At 34.8% G+C, this 21,860-nt stretch overlaps 1 protein-coding gene and 1 pseudogene across 1 annotated transcript in view; one reads left to right on the top strand and one right to left on the bottom strand.

The window, feature by feature from the left end:
- PTPRQ (protein tyrosine phosphatase, receptor type, Q) overlaps positions 1–21,860 on the top strand; it is a 338,184-nt gene that overhangs the window by 278,733 nt on the left and 37,591 nt on the right. The window contains exons 36-38 of the mRNA XM_006871836.1: positions 13,559–13,585; positions 14,220–14,301; positions 17,472–17,562. Of these exons, the coding sequence (XP_006871898.1) occupies positions 13,559–13,585; positions 14,220–14,301; positions 17,472–17,562 (200 nt within the window). The remainder of the gene's footprint in view (positions 1–13,558; positions 13,586–14,219; positions 14,302–17,471; positions 17,563–21,860) is intronic.
- Positions 20,530–21,271, bottom strand: LOC102826945 (annotated as a pseudogene).

Genomic DNA, 21,860 nt, shown 5'->3' with positions numbered 1-21,860 from the left:
AGAATTGATGCCTTTGAGTTATGGTGTTGGAGGAGAATACTGAAAGTGCCATGGGCTGCCAAAAGAACCAATAGATCCGTTTTGGAAGAAGTGCAACCAAAGTACTCACTGGAGGCCAAGATGGCCAAACTTCATCTCTCATACTTTGGACATATTGTCAGGAGGGACCAGTCGCTGGAGAAGGATGTCATGTTTGTTAAGGTGGAGGGTCAGAGAAAGACAGCTACCTGGCCAACTGACTGGTAGGGATCCATATGTGTGCCCATTCTAAAGAGAGATGACCCAGTGGAATATAAAAATCATAGGATAATATCATTAATATCACATACATGTAAAATTTTGCTAATGTATTTTTAAAATGGCTACAGCAGTACATTGACAGGGAACTGCTAGAGGTTCAAGCCAGATTTAGACAAGGACATGGACAGAAGGATATCCTTGCTGACGTCCGATGTATCTTAGTTGAAAACAGAAAATACCAGAAAGATGCTTACCTGTGCTTTACTAACTACACAAAGGCTTTTGATTGTGTGGATCATGACAAGCTATGGAAAACATTGAGAAGAATGAGTGATTCAGAGCACTTAATTTTACTCATGAGGAACCTGTACATAGACCAATTGTTGGTTGAAACAGAACATAGAATACTGAATGGCTTAAATTTAGGAAAGCTGTTCACTAGGGTTGTATTCTTTCACCATACTTATTCAATGTGTATGCTGAACAAATAATTCAAGAAGCTGATATGCAGATGATATGACCTTACTTGCTGAAAGTGAAGAGGACATAAAATACTTACTGATGAAGATCAAAGACCACAGCCTTCGATATGGGTTGTACCTCAAGATGAAGAAAACAAAAATCCTCAGCACTCGACCAATAAACAACATCTAGATAAATGGAGAAAAGATCGAAGTTGTCAAAGACTTCATTTTGCTTGGATCAACCATCAACACTCAAGGAAGCAGCAGACAAGAATTCAAAGTACACATTGCTTTGGACAAAATCTCTTGCATAACACCTTTTTAAAGTGTTCAAAAGCAAAGATATAAGTTTGAGGACTAAGGTGTGCCTGTCCCAAGCCATGGTATTTTCAGTCATCTCACATGCATGTGAAAGTTGGACAATGAATAAAGAAGACCATAGAAGAATTGATGCATTTGAGTTATGGTGTTGGAGGAGAATATTAAGAGTACCACAGACTGCCAAAATGCCAAACAAATCTGTGTTGAAGAAGTACATCCAGAATGCTCCTTATAAGCCAGGATGTCTAGACTTCATCTCTCATACTTTGGACATATTATTAGGAGGGACCAGTTCCGGAGAAGGACATCATGCTTGACAAAGTGGAGGGTAAGTGAAGAAGACCCCTAACAAGATGGACTGGCACAGTGGCAGCAGCAATGGGCTCAAGCGTAACAACAATTATGAGGTTGGTGTAGGACCCAGCAGTGTTTTGTTCTGTTGTACATAGATTGTTATGAGTCAATACTGACTCAATAGCACCTAACAAATACAACAACTCTACCACCACCATCACACACAAAGTCCTTAAAAAGTAGATCTTTGGGAGATACAACACAATTTTTAAAAAAGAGGTGAGGGCTTAGGATCATAGTTTCAAGGACCATCGATACCAATTAATGTAATATAATCCACAGAAATCAATGTTCTACATCCTTCTGCGGTAAGTAGCAACTGGGGTATTAAGAGCTGGTAAGCAGCCATCTAAGGTGCAAGTATTAATCTGAAATAAACCAAAAACCAAAGAAGAAGAAATTCTGACACATGTAAGCAATTAATCCAACCTCAGCCTGCAGGATCCTGAGACCAGCTATCACTACCAACCACTCTGAAAGGGATCACAATAGAAGGTCCTGGATAGAGCAGGAGAAACCTCTGGAACAAAATTCCAAAATTATAGACCAAGCTTACTGGTCTGATAGAAATGGGTGGAAACCCTGAGACTTCAGCCACTAGTCACCCTTCAAACTTGAAACTGAACTCATTCCTGTAGTTCAGCTTTCAGTCAAATAGTACACAGGTCTTTAAGGTAAATAAGAACACTCAGGGGGTACTCACTTCTTAGGATAATCAACTATATGAGATCAACAAGGCAGTATTTGCCCAGGGTTAAACATCAGAATGCAGGAAGGGATAGGAAAGAAGGATTAATGGAAATGATAAACGAAGGAAAGAAGAGGGAAGGATGCTGTAATATTGTGGGGATTGCAATCAATGTCATGAAACAAAATGTGTATGGATTGTTGAATGGAAAACTAATTTGCTCTCTAAAGCTTCACCTAAATCACAATAAAAAGTTTAAACAGCAAAAACAACAAAAACAGCTATTATAGGTATTTTGTTTCATTTTAATATCAAGGAGGTTTCCATTCTAGTCAGACCATACTTCTAAACTCTGTCTGTTTTCACAACTTGTCTATTCTTCCACTTCTGAACATAACTAACATCAAAAAGCTGTATATGGACTTTTTACAATGACTTCCACAACAGCTGTAGTAAAGTTTCAGATAATGGAAAAGGAGGGCAAAGTTTATGCAACATGTTTATATGCAAGGCATTCTTGTTTAAACTTTGACTCCTTAGTATTTATTTTCCTACTTTTCATATTTTCCCTACTAAAAGCATGTAGATGTGCCTTTCAAATGTCTGTTATTTATTTTCACACAAAGGAAAGTGATATATATTATTCATAATAATAGCAAAATTTGAAACTTTTGTTTCTATACTTGCTAAAGACTTTTCCTTGTTTGTTATTATTCTGATATTTATGGTTGTAAGCACTATTATTTGGAATTCCAACAGCACATAATAACTGTTTTACTGAATTTATTGTAGAAATTCATTAAAATAATAAATCAAGGGGCTTGAATATTTGCTCTTTATTACAGAGATCTACTTTAAACTTTGCTATTTGTTCAAGATTTTTCATGTTGTGAAAGTCACTACTAAACTAGACAATAAGACTAGAGACAAAATAGTAACTAATAGTTCTGTAGTTAGCTGTGTGCTCAGGGGCAGTCCTTCAGCAAAGCACTAATATTATTTAGGTGCTGGAAGAACTAAGCCTTCAAAGGCAAACAAGCCTGATTAGAGAGACAGACAACGGATTCTTAAAGTGAAGAATCAGAGTTTCTGTTAGATAATTTTTTTGTGTGTAACTTGAGGCTTTTGTATAGTCAAGAAATAATTGAGATCATTTTCTTTATATTCACCCTATGAACATAAGCCCTTTCTAATCAACTGAAAGGTTGGCAGTTAGAACTCACCAGACAATCCATGGAAGAAATATGTGGCAGTGTGCTTCCCAAAAGATCACAGCTTTGAAAGCGCCGTGGGGTAATTCTATTCTGTCCTATAAGGTCCCTATGAATTAAAAGCACCAGCAGTGGATTTGAATCAAGGTTTAGCCATATATTGTTTTCTTCCAAATTCTTTGCTTTCTTTTGGCTAAATTGAGCTAGAAATTTCCCTTTAGTGCTGTACGTATTTGCATGTCTACAAAACAAAAATATAAAAGAAGAACATTTCATCCTATATGGTGGGTACTCTCTCCCCATTTTATGCATAACAAAATGAATGCTTAGAAAGATCATGTAACTATCCAAGGTCATGCAGGTTGTAAGCAGGAAAGCCAAGATGCTAGCCTAGGTGGGTTTGGTCTGAGGTATAAAAATAACTCTATATTTGTGTACTTCGCTAAGTGTGGTGGATTTTAGGCGATATCAATTAAAGTACCTGAAAGAGACTAGATCCCATGGTGCCCTTCTCCATCATCAGCATCTTTTGTACTGAAAATAATTCTAAAAGGATTTTTTTGAATTTAATTATACGCTAGCCACTTAAGGGGAAAAGTGTGAGCATTTTAGTGTTGGTACAAACTTACAGAAACTAGAAAACCTTTAGTAGTGCAATTCTTACATTAGCTTCAATAATAATATATAATCATACACATATATGTGTAACCCTGTATGGAGTAGTATACAGTTTAATTGTAATTAATTCTTCAGTGGGTTCTGTTAATTAATTTTGCTTTTGTCCTTGACTTAAATTCTTTGCAGGAAATAGCAAAAAATAAGTTAATCTTGAATATAAGAACCATCCTACAAGTAGAATTATGTTTAAGATATGTAATACTTGTGTTCGTATACCAACAATCAAATCGAACACAGTTTGTTTGTATACTAAATGAATAATGAATCTTTACTTCCAGATACTCTTCATTTTTCTTTAGACGCAAGGAGATTTTTGTCATCCAGTAAGTTATTGTAGTGATGTAGAGCTCTGCTGTGGTTACTTTAATCTTGTCAGGTGGTGTGCTATATATTTTAAAATACGTGATCATTGGGCACCTTGTTTAATGTGCTATTTCTTCCCCAAAGCCAAGAGAAAGCTTTGCTTTCTATTTACAATTTACCCTCTATAATACTGCATGTTACTGATATGATGATATAGTTAATATTATAAAAATGCACATTATAAGATAATGTGCATTTTCCTGAAAAGTTGCTGTGTTCTCATGTTGTGTTAGCTTTGATAGTAAAATAGATTTTCAACCAAATTTTCTCAAATGCTTATTGTATTATTTTTACCGTGAAACAAGACAAGTTCTCCACCTGACAGGGGGAGTCTGGGTACACACTTAATAATATTAACTAATTTCTTCACATGTAGTTGGTAATGTAATAGACAGAAATGATGCTAATCCCTGTTTCATGATTCTGTTTTATACACAGAATGATATATTCATGAAGCTCTATCCTGACCTTTGGGTACCCAGCTATGCATGTATCTAGGCACCTTAATGATGCTTAGAAATGCACTTATATCTTGGCTCAAAAGTGGCTTAATACATTCTGAGAATAACAATGGAATGTCAGCATTAGCAAAGACCTCAGCAATTGACTGAGTGCACTAGAGGTAGTTTATGCATACAAAGAATGTGAATGGGGCAGATAATGAAAATGCCTTTGATTGTAAAATATCTGTTAACCACAGACCTGAATGGGCCCAGGACTTCTGACATGTGCGATAGCAATAGAAAAACCTTGGATTGTTTCTAATCCAAACACACTGAGCATGTTAGAATCATGGGCAATCTTGTTTTATTTTAGAATAACTCATAGCTAAGTTTTGCATTGAATTAAAATAGATTAAGGAAAATATTTCTTCTCAGAAGACCCGCTTGATTGGATTCAGACATTTGCTGAAGTAAGATGCTACTGAACTAAAATTTAAGTGATCACATGGCACATAAAATAGCCGTCTCCAACCAGCACTCCAAGCTGACTTCTCAGCTTTCCAGACTCACAGTGCTTGAACAACTAAGTGACTTTTTTCTTAATCATTAGACAGATTTTTTTTTTTTTTGCTTTATGCCATTAGTACCTCAGAGTAAAATGCCTTAATTTTTTTTCAAAACTCTCCCTTTCTCTACTCCATCATCAAATTTTCTTTCCTACAATCAAAAAACACTATTCTGCTCAAAGTCCTTACCCTGAAAGAACTAAATTTAATCATCTGGATTAATCAGAACCTTTATAGAATACTTCTACATAAATTTTAATAGTTAAAGTGGATGTGGTCTTCTTCCAATTGTACTTTTCTGCGACTACCAGCAAGCCCCTAGCAGAGGATATTCAGTGGTTACTTGTGATCCAAGCTACTAGCTCAGGCTTTAGGGGCTTCTTTTTACACAGCGATTTACCTGTCTCCTCTTCATTAAGTCCTCATTGGGAACCTTTGTCTACCTCATCCCACAGCTGTTGTTATTGTGAAGTGCTGTCCAGTGGGTTCTGACCCATAGCAACCCTGTGTAGGGCTCCCAAGGAGTGACAGATGAACTTGAACCACTCAACTTGCAGTTGAAACAGCTTTGCAGTCGGCACATTAACCCACAGCGCCACACCTGAACTCCATCACACAGCTATTAGAAGTCTCTTTATGCTCTCTATCTATTGCTTCTACCTTGTTGCCCCTGAAGTAGCTTAAGGGTATGTCCATTGTTTTAAGTTTAGAATACATAATTGATTAAATAAAATGTCTGTCAAGACTTTGTTTCCAAATTGCTCTGCCACCTTGGAAATTTTACGTCAACTATTTGACATCAATGATAATGTGTTTATAACTCTATCTGATAAGACATGTTACTTCATTTGAATAAATCAGTAAAGAAATATCAGTTGAGCACCTACTAAGTGTCGGTCACCATTCTAGGCATTGGCAGTACTGTGATGCGAAAGGAAGGGATTTTACCTCCACAAATTGCCCTAATGTTCCTTCTAAATGTGATTTAAAAGTATGAGGACACATATAAGTACTTGGAGTTGTTGTTAGGTGTTTTCAAGTCAGTTCCCACTCACAGCAACCTTATGCACAACAGAACTCAACACTGCCCTGTCCTGCACCATTCTCACAATTGTTGTGAAGTTTTTCACTGTGCCAAAGTACTTAGATTTTCTAAATGATTGTTTCTAATTAAATGAGAAAATTGTAAATTTACTTATTTATTCAATGGTATGTTTCCCTTATAAAGTGTTGGAATCAGATACATTGTACCAGCCATTGGGTGGGATAACATTACAAATACATAATGAGGATCATGAAGAAATTTGTCATTTGGTAAAAATATGAAAAAGGATCTGAAAGCCTAGAACAAAGAAAAATGAGAGGAAAGAATAAAAAGTAAAGGACCTTTAAAGTATTACAGGTAAAATAGGTATAAATTTCCAAATTAGAGCTATGATGAAATATTTACACTAAAAAGTCACATTCAGTATTTTATAAAACTGTGTATATAATTAATTAATTTTGTCCAGGAGATAGACTTTCTGCTAAATTATTATGTAAATAACAAATACATATCATAGTATATAAGACATAATTTGAAGGTTTTTTTTCCTTTTTAACCTAACTTAATTGGTTAAACAGAAAAAAAATAATTTCTCAGTTTGTCCTATACCACTAGTAATGCTGATTTAAGCTGCTCTTCTATTGGCTATCATCTATAGCTCTCCATTTGGACTCTATTTTAATTCCCTATAGATTTCAACTAATTGACCTTGAGGGAAAGCTGAGTCTCTCTGACAATATGGTCTTCAATCACCACTGCCAAAATAAATAAATGGTTTCTCTCTGGATCTATCAAGAGTAATCTGAGTGGAATTTAAGTTTTTGATAGACTTTTAAAAAATGAGCCCAGACATGAAATAATACCCGTTTCAACAAAAGAACATAGGGTTTAAGACAGCTAAGATTCATGTAATAAAAATGCTTATCCCTTACTATTGAAAAGTAGTCAGTTATCTTACTGAAATCTGAACAGTTCTCTAATTTATTTATACACCAATGATTTCAATATAATTTGAATGTAAGCTTTAGTGTTTTAAATGTATAAGACTACCATACTAGCCGAAATATCTACTTAACATTTTTCTAAATTTTTTAAAAAGACTAACAAAATTAAGTTTATTATGTAGTTTTAAAAAAATGTTACTAAAAAAACCTTCTGATATGAATTTGAATATTTCTCTAAATAACTTGATATATTAAAAAATAGCCCTTTTTCAGAAATAGCATTCTTGATTTTCATGCATATTAATTTCTGTGAGTTTTATTTTTATGACTGTCTAACCAGACCGTTTTCTCTATAAGTAGAGTTGAATTACCATCAGTGATAATTAAAGTACTTTCTTCAAATTATAACTTGTCTTTTCCCCTAATCCCCTGCATAAATTGTCCAAGTTAATATTATTTTTCCTGTTTAAAAATAAAACTTTAAAACCTCAAAGAAAAGAAAATGCTAGAACCTGGCCAATACCTAAGGGACAAACACATCTATACAACATGAGGTGAAGAATCAAAGCAAAGGTAGCATCAACTAAAATAAAAATTTTTTTTAAATCTCACTTTTATTTAAAATAGGTAATTGATACCAAAGTGTCTTCTTATCAATTTGAGGTTTCCAGATAACTATTTCAAATTTTAATTCACACATAATTATAATATAAGCTGGCTATTCATTGCACAAATTGAATAAGTGCATATAGTTAAGCTATTTGAAGACTTGTTTCTTGCATGAATATAAACTTAAGTAACAGATTACATAAAGTAATCAGGTTTAGGTAAAGAAAATAATTCCGAACAGATGCCACCTTTTTACTTAAAAAAAAAAAAAAAAAAGAATTTGTTGTCTATTTCATTAAAACTTAGGTAGGCAAGAATTAATTTGTACTCGTGGTCGTGATGTGTTGTGGAGTTGGTTCTGACTCATAGTGACCCTGTACAGGGTTGCAAAGGCTGTAAATCTTTACGGGAGCAGAAAGCCTCATCTTTCTCCCACAGAACAGATGGTAGTTTCAAACTGCTGACCTTAAGATTCTCAGCCCGATTCATAACCACTACACTACCAGAGATCCTTTGTTCTTGTACTAGGGTAAATCAAAAAGTATTGTTACTAGGTTTCTAGATCATATATACACAGATTTGCTCCAAACAAAATGTGTTTAAACATATTTCTGCAATCAGTGAATTCAGACAAATTATCTCTGTAATATACTTGTCTTGGTGGGGTGCCTTTAAAACCAGGTTCATTTGAAACATTGTCTCCTGCTCAGAAGCTAATGGTGACTTTTTTTTTCCGGTTAGATTTCAAAGGGGTTATTTTAATATATTGTCTTGAAGGGCATAAGATGATCATGGGGCTTATTAAGAAGTTTTAAGAAAATGGAAAGCTGCTTTGTTGAGAAAAATATCAGGAAAGTTGCACTGAGGAATTTTTTTTCCATCAGAAAAATGCACCTGCTCATTCTTCTAATATAGCAAAGGCTATCCTATGAAGTTTCATTGGGAAACCTTAGCCCAGTCACCCTAAAGCCCGGATTTTACTCCTTCAGATTTATTTTGTTTTACAAACTCAAAGAACATTTTAAAGGAGCACAATTTAAGTTCCTCAAGAATGTCAAAATTGCAGTTTTGATGTGGTGTAAATTGAAGAGTGCAGAATTTTGTGGGGAAGGGTTACAGAAATGGAGATATTACCATTAGAAATGTAGAGGCTTAGATATAGGATCGGTTAAGAAAAATAATTTCACATTTTGATATTTGTGTTTAAAAGATATTTCTATTATTTTATAGCAAAACTTTTTGACTTACTCATATCTAATTTCTTAATACAAAGTGTCTAGCACCTGTTCGGTAGTTAGCTTAGATGACTTGATAAGTAAGGCATTTGACTTATATGCTGTTTATTGATTAATCTACTTATCTTAATTTCCTAAACTTTGAATTATGATATCTTGATTATTTATAACAGTTTAGTATTTTACTGAAAACATCATTAAATTCAAAGATTATCTTACAGTAACCAGGACACATATTTATCTTACTGTGTATTTTGGTCTGAATTCATCCACAAGTGTTTATTTAATAGTGATGAATCAATGTCTGGCAGTGGTGGTTGCCTGCTATGGAGTCCATTCCAACTCATATTGACCTTGTTTAAGGTTTCTGGGGCTGTACATCTGTACCAGAGCAGAAAACTATCTTTCCCCCACAGAAGGTGGGTAGATTCAAACTTGCTGACCTTTCCGTTAGCAGTCCAACTCAATATCCACTATGCTACTAGGGATCCTTATTTGAATGTGTACTGTGAGCACATTCTGACTGATCTGAACTAATCCAAATGGTAATACAGCCTTACTCTCAAGTGTGTAAAGGAAAGAACTCTTCCAGGAAGTTGATTCTGATTCACAGAGATCCAGTCGGGCAGAGTAGCACTGCTCCATATTGTTTCCAATACTGTAAATCTTTGCAGGTATTAAAGCTTCATTTTTCTTGTAAGAGAGGTTGGTGTATTCAAACTGCTGACCTTTCTGTTAGCAGCTGAGTGCTTAAATCACTGTGCCATCAGGGCTCCATTTTATCCTTCATAGATGTGCTTTGTTGTTGTTGTTAAATGCCATCAAGTCGGTTCCCACCCATAGCGACCCTATATAGGGTTTCCGAAGAGAGGCTGGTGAGCTTGAACCACAGACCTTGTGGTTCAAACTGACTTTGTAGTCCAGCACACTAACCCATAGCACCGCAAGTATCCATAAAACGAGTTGTAAGATGATTTGTATTTAGAAATCCGATTTCACAGAAGCAAGAAATAGTGTCCTTGTAATAGATAAAGTCGATGGAGGAGTAAATATCTCAAGCCAGATATTAAGGAAATAAGCGAATTTAGTCATGGAAAAATCACCTGGAATAATGTTGTTGGTTGTTATGTGCCGTGGAGTCGGTTCCAACTCATAGCGACCCTGTACAGGGTTTCTGAGGGAACAGAAAGCCTCATCTTTCTCCCGCAAAACAGCTGGTAGTTTGGAACTGTTGACCTTGAGATTCGGAGCCCGATTCGAAACCACTACGCTAGCAGAGCTCCTTAATAGTACCAATTAAGTATAAAAGCCAACTGCAAAGAGCAATGTCAGAAAAGCGAGTGTGACTCAAAATGTTTTGACGTAATTATGTCAAAATTTATAGTCATTCTGTTAGAGATTTGTTTGGGTTCAAAAATTTAGAACTAAAACACAGGGTTTGGATTTGAAGTCTACATGACTGTAACCATTCTTTATTTAAGCATAATGATTATTGTTTTTATAAAATGCCGTTCAGTCTGTTCGGACTCACAGAGATCCTGAACAGGGTTTCTGAGGAGCGGCTGGTGGGTTTGAGCCACCAACCTTGTGGTTAGCTGTCTAGTGCTAATCCCACAGCGCCATAGCAGGACTCCAAGGAAGAATAAAATAGGAAAATGTGTTTTTCAATTTAGCACAATCTGTTGTTATTAAGTACCATTGAGTTGATTCCAACTCATAGCGATCCGTATAGAGTTTCTGAGGAGTGACTGGCAGATTTGTAGTGGAGTCCTGGCTCATAGCAAACCTTTATAGGATTTCCAAGGAGCTGTTGTGGAATTGAACTGCAGACCTTGTGGTTCACAGTCCAGGGCAGATCCTACAGCACAACACCAGGATATGGTGTTGTTGTTAAGTGCCATGGACATACTAACTACTAAATGCAGTAGTAACTTTTCTAAATGTACTATATATGAGTATATGAACTTGAGATATATATATGAATGAATATGCATATATTCATTTTACAAATTAGAAAACAGGCATAGAAAAATTAAGTAGTTTACTCAAGATTACATAGCTAGTAGTTATAGCCAGTCAGGACATTATATTTTCATTTCATTAAAATTATAGTTTAAAAGGCAAGAATTCACACATATCCACCTTAGCCCAATAGCTATTCAGTTACATTTAAATTTTGTATCTTTAGGAAACTCATCAAATATAAAATTTAAAATAACAATAGTAAAAATAAAAACATTTACTGTAGAGCTTTCTCTAAAAAGAAAAATACTTAACAGAAAACAAATCTATTGTAATTTCTAAATGATAAACAGATCATTAATGAAAGAAGAGCAAAGATGTGAATAATGTTCTGTTTTAGCTATTTCTTATGCATTTCTCTTTTACTCATGTTTAACGTCTACTGGGAACTTCACAAACATATACTAATTCTTATATGTCCAGAAACAAATATCCATTTTAGGTTTTTGGTATTCCAATAATAAAATTTTCCAGTACAGCCTCAAATAATCCCGCATCCTTTGGGAAAATAAAGCATTTCTTCTTTATAGGGTGGCAGTCTAACTCCTTTAAATATGTGAGCTAAGAACCTGTCACTTAATCAGAAATGTTTGAATTTTACCAATAACAAACTGATAACATAAAAATGTTCCCTTTTATTATAAAACTGATGTCGATGAAGCCCAATAATTTCTATTTCCTTGTGGTAACAGAAAATTCAATCTTTCTCATTCAAGTAATTCAGTCATTTTTACCTCAAGCTCAGTTAATTAGGATTTGTCCAACACACCTCTCTTCTTTTCCTTTTCTATTCGAAAGGAACATAATGATATAGGAGTGTTGAGACACAGACATCTAAGTGAGACTAGAATAATGAGAGTCTAGTCCATGGGTGTCTTTTTTTTTTTTTGCCTTTGCTGGTTTTTGCTGAGGAGTAATTCTTTCCAACAGGGAGTCTTTGTCTCCTTCAGTTCCCACTGCATCTATGACTGATTCAGAGGTACTTCAAGGCCTCCAATATTTAAATACTCTATATATATCCGCCTTTCCCTAAATCAAGAATTCTTCAGATTCTATAGCCTATCTAACTATCTTCATATCCATCTTATTAGCATCAAATATTCTCTGTTGTGATTCTGAGAATCACTCTAGTATTGTGTTTGTAGCCTACAACCTAGTTCACCAACATGCTTTGCTCCTTCATTGCTACATTATCATTGTAGTACCATATTTGACGATGGATGCTCTGCCAGGTTATACCTTAAGAAGCTGGGAGGTATGTTCTTTCATTTTTCTTGGTTATACATGCACTAGCATATTTTTAAACAATTCCTTTATTTTTTTATATATATTTTTCCTCTCTTTTTTTTCATTTATTACACACTTTGGAGAGCATTTTCATAATATTCAATATGCCACATTTTCTGATACAGTTATTTTCTAGCATTTATCAGTTATTAAAAAAGCATACCATCTTATAAAAATTCTTCAATTAAAACAATAAAATCATCTATTTGTTTTTGTTGTTGTTGAGTGCCATCAAGTTGGTTCCGACCCATAGCGACCCTATATAGGGTTTCCGAAGAGCGACTGGTGAGCTTGAACCACTGACCTTGTAATTCAAACCAACTTTGCAGTCCAGAGTATTAACACACAGCGCCACACCAGGAGTTATGTTCTTCATTTTATTTCATTGTGCTTTGTGCCTTTTGTGTTCTTTGCAGTGCTTAATGTGTTGTGCATGACAAACATGGTATTAAAAATGTGCTCATTTCTAAGTTTGTGTGTGTTACATAGTCTATTTAGCTGTGAGAATTATTTCAATTTTTCTAGAATATAAATTACTTGATAAATGAACAGTCACAAAAAATACTGAAAGTAATTTGAAAAAAAAATTGATTTAAAATATTGAAAGTAAAAATGTTGAAAGTAACTAAAATCATGATTTTGTTATGGTTGTATATTCATTCAAACTCAATCATGAAACAAGACTTAGGAAATATGATGGCATTTTTCAAAGATCTGTTCTCCTTGGTTTGGCACTCTTTTTTATGGATAAAGAAAAGTTGTTTATTTAATCTACAGTAATGTTTTTAGACCACTGAATATTATACAATACATTAAAAAAGGACCTGTTGTTAATGCAATGCCCCAAATGCCTACAATAGGAGAGAAGCCAAATTGCTTGAAAAAGAAGCTAAATAGTGATTTGAGTCCAAATAATTGAATTGCAAAATAATGAAAGAAAATTTAAAATAACCATCATATAATAGTTAAAAGCATAGCATATTGCACATTAATGATTTATTATACTTTTTTCTGATTATAATCTGAGCTCTTTCAGAATGCGTTATACCCTCCACCTCAAAATACATTTAATACACTCTCTGTTGCAGGTTACTTAGTTATAGAAAATCCATCAAGTAAGTTTGTTAAATATCTTTTCTTTTTTAATATTTCTTTTAGATTCACTGAGTCAGTGAATCTTAATGTGTGGTTCCTTTTCTCTATGTTTGTTCGAAAAGTCTCCAAACTGGATATAAATCATAAAAGCATGACCAATTGCATGGTAACTGGAGAAATGCTTTCTCTCTCTCTGGGGTGAAGCCTGCATGTCTGTATTTTAGCTTGGGAAGTAATACGGGGATATTTAAACTCCTTGGGGTTTAAAAACCATGTCATTATGAGAATGAGGTCACTGAAATGTTTTATATCTTCTAAAACCTTGCAATGTATAAAATGTTTTCTGTATGACGAAGAAGTATTATGTGCTTTAGGATTCAATAATAACTTTATGCTCTTACATTTACTTGAAAATGTTAAATCATTCATTTAAAATCACTTAGGTTGAAAGAGATTTTGAACCATGAAAACAAAAAAAGTGAACTTAAAAGAGGAAAGGTCATTTTGTAAATATGACAGAGTGGCTTCCAAGGGCTATGTTGTGTATGGCTTTTACAATGTCGATTTTTCTTTAACTTGCTACTCGTACAGCTAGTTCACATGCTAAAAGAACAATCTAACATGACTCTATTTTACACCTTTCTTTATTTGGAGGCCAATAAGCAAGAAATCCTTCCTGCAACATGTTGAAGAGCTTTGCACAAACAACAACCTAAAGTTTCAAGAAGAATTTTCGGTATGTTACTAGCAGTTGTCACAACATTGCAAGACCTCCAGTCTTTTCATGTGTCACATTTCATGTCCACTTTAAACATGCAAGGCCATGAAGGACTCTGGCCTTGATAATCAATACCCAATTACCAGGTTGATTGTTTGGATAGTAATGTTACACTGGGCGGCCTCTGGAGCAACATGATCAGAATTATTCACCTACTGTGTCAGGAAAAGTTGCTCTTCTTAAGACCTCCCTATGCTGTGGCAGCCCAGCCTTCTTTCTTCTCTACTGTGTCGTCCAGAGATAGGTGAAAATCCAGAATGCTATATTCATTAGCTTTTGCTACATTGGAGTTTCAGGTCATATTATAAATGTGCTTTTATATTCTTAATATAGATTCAGATAGTAAATTATTTAAATCCTAGTGGTCCTATGTGTGTTGTGGTATAGATGAAACTGAGAATAGAACTTGGTATTTCCAGAAACTGTAAACATTTTATTATTTCTAGAGCTGTCCAAAAAAAACAAAAAAATAAGATTAAATAATGTCCTGACTTTAGGAGGCCTAATTTTAAGTTACAATGGAATAAAAACAATCGTACTATGGAGAATATACAAAATAAAGAAGTTTTCATTTTTAAACTTTAGAATAAATTTATTGTTTTTAGCAGTTTTCATATTTACAAAATTGAAATTATTTTAAAATATGAAGTAGATGCAGTATCTGCAAGCTGTTTTAAACTTGGAACCATTTTTTCCTACTTTACATGATTTTATGTTGTAAAGTAGATTTCTGTCACCAAACATTGATTCTTATTTTTCTTTTCATGAAATTCTTAGTTTGTAAACTTCAGAAAGAATCAAATAATTGACTTTAAAAATTCAGGTTTATAATATTTCAGTCTCTTGGGGTGCAATAACAAAAATGTGAGAAGATTAATGATGTTTCCTACAGCTTTTTGGTTATGCTTCTTAAGGAATATTGGTCTGGACCTAACAAAATCATTGACACCATAAAATTCTTTGTAGCATTTATACAGCAAAAACTCTCAAATTTTCAGGAGCAAAAGTATAATTTCATGAGTACAGGAGCACATATAATTACTTTATGCATGACTGAATAGATGAAAAGTTTTGTTAGTAAAGACATTTTACATTTTCTCTTGAGAAAGTTTCGATGTTAACTTAGTTTTGAAATCATTGTTTAAAAGCTTTTTTGAAGTAGTTTTTTTATCCTAATTCCTTATTAAGTATTTTTAAGAAAAATCATTATATTTTAATAGACAAGTATATATTTGAAACATATATTTGTCAATCCTTATACTTAAGTCTTATTCGTTTATATCTTAAGCATTTATAACCTTCTTTTATCTGATCAGTAAGGAGCTCTGGTAGTGTAGTGGTTACGAATCGGGCTGCGAACCTTAAGGTCAGCAGTTCGAAACTGCCAGATGCTCCGCGGGAGAAAGATGAGGCTTTCTACTCCCGTAAAGATTTACACCCTCGGAAACCCTGTACAGGGTCGCTATGGGTCGGAACCGACTCGACGGCACTTAACAACAACAACAACAACATAGTACTGATCATATTGACTTACTAAATGACTTTAGAAAAAACACTTAAACTCCCTGTACCATAGTATTCTCATTGGTAAAATGAGAATATCCACCTCGCTGAGTTGTGAGTACTAAAAATATTGACTATATGCAATGTTTAAAGAGTGATTGGGACAAAGTGACCTGTATTAAATCATTAGCTGTTATGAAATGGATGAGTACCATAAAGAAGCCCATATTATGATTATAAATGCATATCTGTGTGAAGAAATTGGAAGTACACTGCATCAGGACCATGGTAGAGATATGCATAAAGACTTAACGGTAATGTCTGTTGTGAACAGTCATCAGGAACTACTTTGTTTAAAAAGGGTGAACTTTAAGAAGAATATAAGAATAAGCAGAAATCAACAATATCAAAAGTGGGGTAATTTTTTCAGAAAAAGTAAATGAATTCAGAAGCATGAAGACACAAATGAACCAACTTCTCTGTGATTCCACTGAAAGGAGAGAAAACAGTTCAAAAAGACTGTAGGGAGGATCTTTGAGGCTTTGTGTTCTGGTAAGAATAAGGCTGTCAGTATAAGTTTACTATCCAAATAATCAACTGGATAATCTGGTATTAACTATCAAGGCCAGAATCATTTAAATGTGTAAGTGAAAAGTTTATGTAAATGAATTATAAGCTATAAATACAGCTTCTCAGTCAATCTCCATATCTCTTTTCTTTTCTCTCTTCCTATCTCTCTTATTCTTACAAATATAGCGGCATATACTCTTAAAACCTTGACACAAGGAAGCTGTTCTAAACTTCCTCACCTGGTTAAAAACTGTTTTCTAAGCCTTTCGTGTCCACATACCCAAATTCAGATACTTACACAGTTCCTCTGTTATAACAGATGGTCACATGCAAATGACTGTCCAGATTTTCTTTTCAACAAAAAAATAAGAAGGAAAGGTGAATTATTTAGTGGAAACAAATAATGCATAATGATATTGAATTTTTTTAAAAACATACATATTAACTCTTTTTAAGGAATTTGGCAACTTGAGACTTTTCTAAAATGGAAAACTGTAAATTTCATAATATAGTTTATCAAGTAAACAAAATGGTAATATTTTCTTACAGTAGTCTTCTTAGTTATGTATTAGAAATAACAAAGTAAATTAGTATCATGAATTTTCACCAAAATACAAGAAATAGATCTCCTTGACCCTCTCTCCATCCTGTATCTGATAATTCTCTATCACACCTTTGCATTCCATTCAATTTAACAATTCATACTGAGAACAGGAATTGACCTTTGGCATCCTCAAATTGACCAGTGTTGTACCAATTAACAGGCATGAAATCATAGTGCCTCAGAAGATAAAAACAAAAAACAAACCATTGCACACCCTTTCTTCTACTAAATAGACATTAAAACATAAAAACATAGCCCAACTGGCAAACTTTATTATGGTTACTCAAGGTGAAAGTTCATATAAGCTCATCACTGTTCATTTGATCTGGTTTCTGTTGTTATGATTGGTGTTCTCAAATGTAAAATTGTTTGGAATATAGGATAGTCTTTTTGTTGCTTCTTGTTTATATTACCATGTAAATGTAAAATTTTCAATTAACTTATTCTACAGGAATTACCCAAATTTCTTCAGGACCTTTCTTCAACTGATGCTGACCTACCATGGAATAGAGCAAAAAACCGTTTTCCAAATATAAAACCATGTATGTGTATTGATTGTTTCTTATTTTGATTATGAAGTGTTTAAAATGACCTCAACATACACCTTAAAAATTTTTTTTTGTATTTTCTTTAATATATTCTATTGCATGTTTGGTCTTTTTTGTTCTGTTCATATTTCTGAAACTTAATATACATTTTTCTCACCTTGCTCACACAAGGTTCACTTTATGCAAATGCAAGAAACTGTGGACCTAATATTTGCTTAGCTTGGTAATTTAATCCAAGTAACGTAATTCTTTAGCATCTTCCTGTAGAACCTAGTTTTCTAACAAAAATGAAATTTTTACAAAATCTTGTACATTATTTTATCTTTAGAGCATGTTATTGTTGTGTGCCATCAGTTACAACTTATAGTGTCCCTGCATAGCATTTCCAAGGAGCAGCTGGCCATTGGTGGTCTGCTGGTTACCCTACAGTAACACACTAGGACTCCTTAAGAGCAAAGCAATGCTGTATTATTAATATAAAAAGTACATTGAAAAATATCCACTAAAGATCAGACTAAATGTTGATTTCCAGGACTGGTTTTACAAAAGAGGAATTAGTAGTGTGCCTCACTCTAATAAGTACACCTTCATTTTTCCATCAATAGAAAGAAACAGCATTATTGCTTTAAGGATTAACAGTGATTTCAAAAGGAAAGCATAGAGTTCCTCTATTGATAGTACAGTCCTGTTGTGGCACTGTAGAATAAGCACAGAACTGAAAGGTTGGTTTGAACCACAAGGTCGGTGGTTCAAACTCACCAGTCGCTCCTCGGAAACCCTGTATTTGGTTGCAATGAGTTGGAACTTGTGGGTACTTAATGATAACAACAACAACATACGTTTGATACTACATTTTAAACAAGTATTTCAACTATATAAAATACAGTTTATATTGCAAAATAGAAATATGATATTTCTGAGATTCCAAAACTCTATCAATACTGCTTTTAAAAATCTCGTTTTTATATATTACTAAATTTAAAATTTCTCATGAATCTGTCAGTTTGTTGTACAGAAGAGCCTCCAGACTTAGAATAGACTAAGAAGAAGGAATTAGCCCCTGAAAACCTTCATTAGAATTGAAAATTTGTCTGACATAGTACCAGAAAATTCAGCAAAAAGGTTGGAAGGCATTCCAAATATGACTAGGGAAGAGCTGCCTTCTCAAAGTATAGACAACCTTAATGACGTATATGAATAAAGATTTTGAGACCTTTATTTTTTGATGGGGCACAACTCAAATTGAGAAGAAACAGCCATAAACTTTTTTTTGGTTCAAATATATGAAATCTAAATCTAGGAAAACTGGAAGACATCAAGATAGAAATGAAACACATAAACATTAATATCCTAGGTATTAATGAACTGCAATGGATTAGTACTGGCCATTTTGAATGGGACAGTGTTATGATTTACTATGCCAAGAAGGACAAATTCAAGAAACATGGTATTGCAATCATCATTTAAAAAGAACATTTCAATAGAATTCTATCTATAGTAAGATAATTTCTTTGCACCTATAAGGAAGATCTCAGAAATTAGTTAATATAACTATTATCCAAATTTACACACCAACCACCAAAGCCATTGAGGAAGAAACTGAAGAATTCTACCAACTTCTTTGTAGTCCTGGTGTTGTACTGTAGGATAAGTACTGGACCACAAAGTAAGCTTGAACCACAAGGTCAAACTCACCAGACACTCCTCAGAAACCCTACACAGAGTTGCTGAGTTGGAACAAACTCAATGGCACTTAACAACAATGCCAACTTCTTCCATCTGAAATTATTAAACATGCAATCAAGATGCATTGATAATTACTGGTGATTGGAATGCAAAAGTTGGAAACAAAGAAGAAGCATCATTATGGTCTTGGTGACAGAAACAACATGGGGTTAGAATTTTGCAAAACCAACAGTGTAGCACTGTAAGATAAGCACTGGACTGCAGACCCTAAGGTCGGTGTTTCAAGCTCAGCAGCTGCTCCTCAGAAGCCTTCATTAGGGTTGCTATGGGTCAGAACCAATTTGACAGCACTTAACAACAAAAATGACTTATTCATTACAAATACCTTTTTTCAATAACATAAATGGTGACCATATATATGGACTTCACCAGATAGAATAAAAATTGGAATAAAATTGATTGCATCTCTGGGAAGAGATGGTGGGGAACATCAATATCATCAGTCAAAACAAGACTGTGGGTTGACTGTGGAACAGATCATCAATTACTCATATGCAAGTTCAAGTTGAAGCCAAAGAAAATTAAAGCACGTGTACAAGAACCAAAATTTCATCTTCTTTTTTTGTTGTTGTTGTTTTTGGAAGGACTGGTTCATAATTAAAAAAAAAAAAAGAGGCACTTGTCAATTTTCAGTATCAAAACAGTTGCACTATTGGTTGTTCTTTTTCCCAATCGGCCCCCCAAAGAGACCACACCAATGGAGAATATATTTGAAGCCAATAGACTGCAGGATGACCACCTGACATACCTCACAGAAACGTCACCAAAAGGGGGCGCTGGCTAAGGAAGAGACTTTTAAAAGATGGGCATACACTGCCAGCATACAGACAGACTGCAGAGAGAAATAAGCCAAATGGGGTGACCAGTGCATCCCAACCCCAGAGAAGCAAAGTTTTGAAATCATACAAAATTTCAAAAAATCTTTGTGTATAAGATATTCAAGATTTCTCCAGCACTGACTGATGCAAAACCTTTGAGATGGCACTGTGAAAGACAGCAGCTTCAGACTCAGAATAAGGTGATGAGATGAGTTTCATGTGGGCAAATCAAGGACAAATCATTTTCTTTTTTTAAAAAAAAAGCAGGAGAGCAAATAAAGGACCACCAGAGAGAGGGACACATGATCCATTCTGTGAGTAGTTAGGAAGCGAGTGGAGAAAGGATGGGTCAATGATGAGATCTCACACAGAGGTCTCATCATATTAATTTATTTGGTCACTTCTGACAAAATATAGTAAAAATCACCTTGCACCAAGATACCTTAAAGCTGAAAACAAGCAGAGTCTGGTTCAGCATCCTTTGTGTAGAGAGGTGTTCCTCTTTGGTGCATTTCAGTTTATCTTCCAAATCATCAATTGTCTTTTCCAGCTTGGCTACTGATCTCTTGGCAAACTCGGTGCGGGTCTCTGCCTCTTTAAGTGTATCAGTAAATTCTTCCTTGTATTTGTCTTCTTTTTGAGAGTACTTTTCTTCAGCAGCACTCAGACACTTCAGGTTCTGGACCATCAGTCTGATCTGCTCATCCATCTCTCGGCAACGGGATTGTGCCATCTCAGCGCTCTCCTCTGTGCGTTCCAAGTCCCGGTCAATAATCACCAATTTACTTCCCATCTGCCTCTTCCGCAAAGTGCTTAGCTTCCTTAAGCTGGATTTCCTGGAGTTCCATCTTTTCTACATCATTTAAGGCCCGGATTTCAATAACCTTCATATCTCTTCCGCTCTCCTCAGCAGCTTCTCCAGCATTTGCAGGGCAGTGCCCAAGTGCTCCTTTTCAACCAGCTGGATCCTACGGTTCAAAGAGGCCATCTCTGCCTTAGCCTGTTCCTGGGCCACCTTTCTCCCTCCACTTCCCGCTGGTGACGATCGGCCTTTCCTTGGCATCATACTCCTGCTGCTGCAGAACCTGGATCTTGCGCTTCACCGCCTAGGTGGTGGTGACCCCTGCCCTAGTGCCCATCCAGCTTTTGCTCACACAGCTATTCCTGCCTCCCCCGCTCGTTGTAGCAGCTGCTTCCCCCGCCAAATATGATCTTGCATAGTTCCTACTTGAATTTGGAGACCATCTCAAGAGCAGATTTGACCCATTGAACAATAATGATCACTAACTGGAAGAGTTATGGATGACATAAAGAACGTCATACATAAAGAAAGTAAAAGGTCACTAAAAAGACAGGAAAGAAAGAAGAGTCCAAAGTGGATGTCAGAAGAGACTTAGAAACTTGCTCTTAAACATAGAGTAGCTAAAGTGAATGGAAATATTTGAAGTAAAAAGAGTTGAATAGGAAATCTCAAAAGGTACCTACCCATAGAAGACAAAGTTAAGTATAAGAATGAAATGTGCAAGAGACCTAGAATTAGAAAACCAAAAGGGAAGAACACATTCAGCATTTCTCAAGGCTGAAAGAGCTGAAGTAAAAATCTCAGCCTTGATTTACAATATTGAAGGATTCTATGGGCAAATATTGAAAGCTGCAAAAAACATTGGTTGATGTTCAACCATTTCAAGAGGCAGCATATAATTAAGAACCATGATACTAAAGTAAGAA

The sequence above is a fragment of the Chrysochloris asiatica genome, unplaced genomic scaffold (assembly GCF_000296735.1).
Source record: "Chrysochloris asiatica unplaced genomic scaffold, ChrAsi1.0 scaffold00175, whole genome shotgun sequence".
Lineage (NCBI taxonomy): Eukaryota > Metazoa > Chordata > Mammalia > Afrosoricida > Chrysochloridae > Chrysochloris > Chrysochloris asiatica.
The sequence above is the reverse complement of the archived record's forward strand: the minus strand, read 5'-3'. Positions and strand labels throughout refer to the sequence as shown.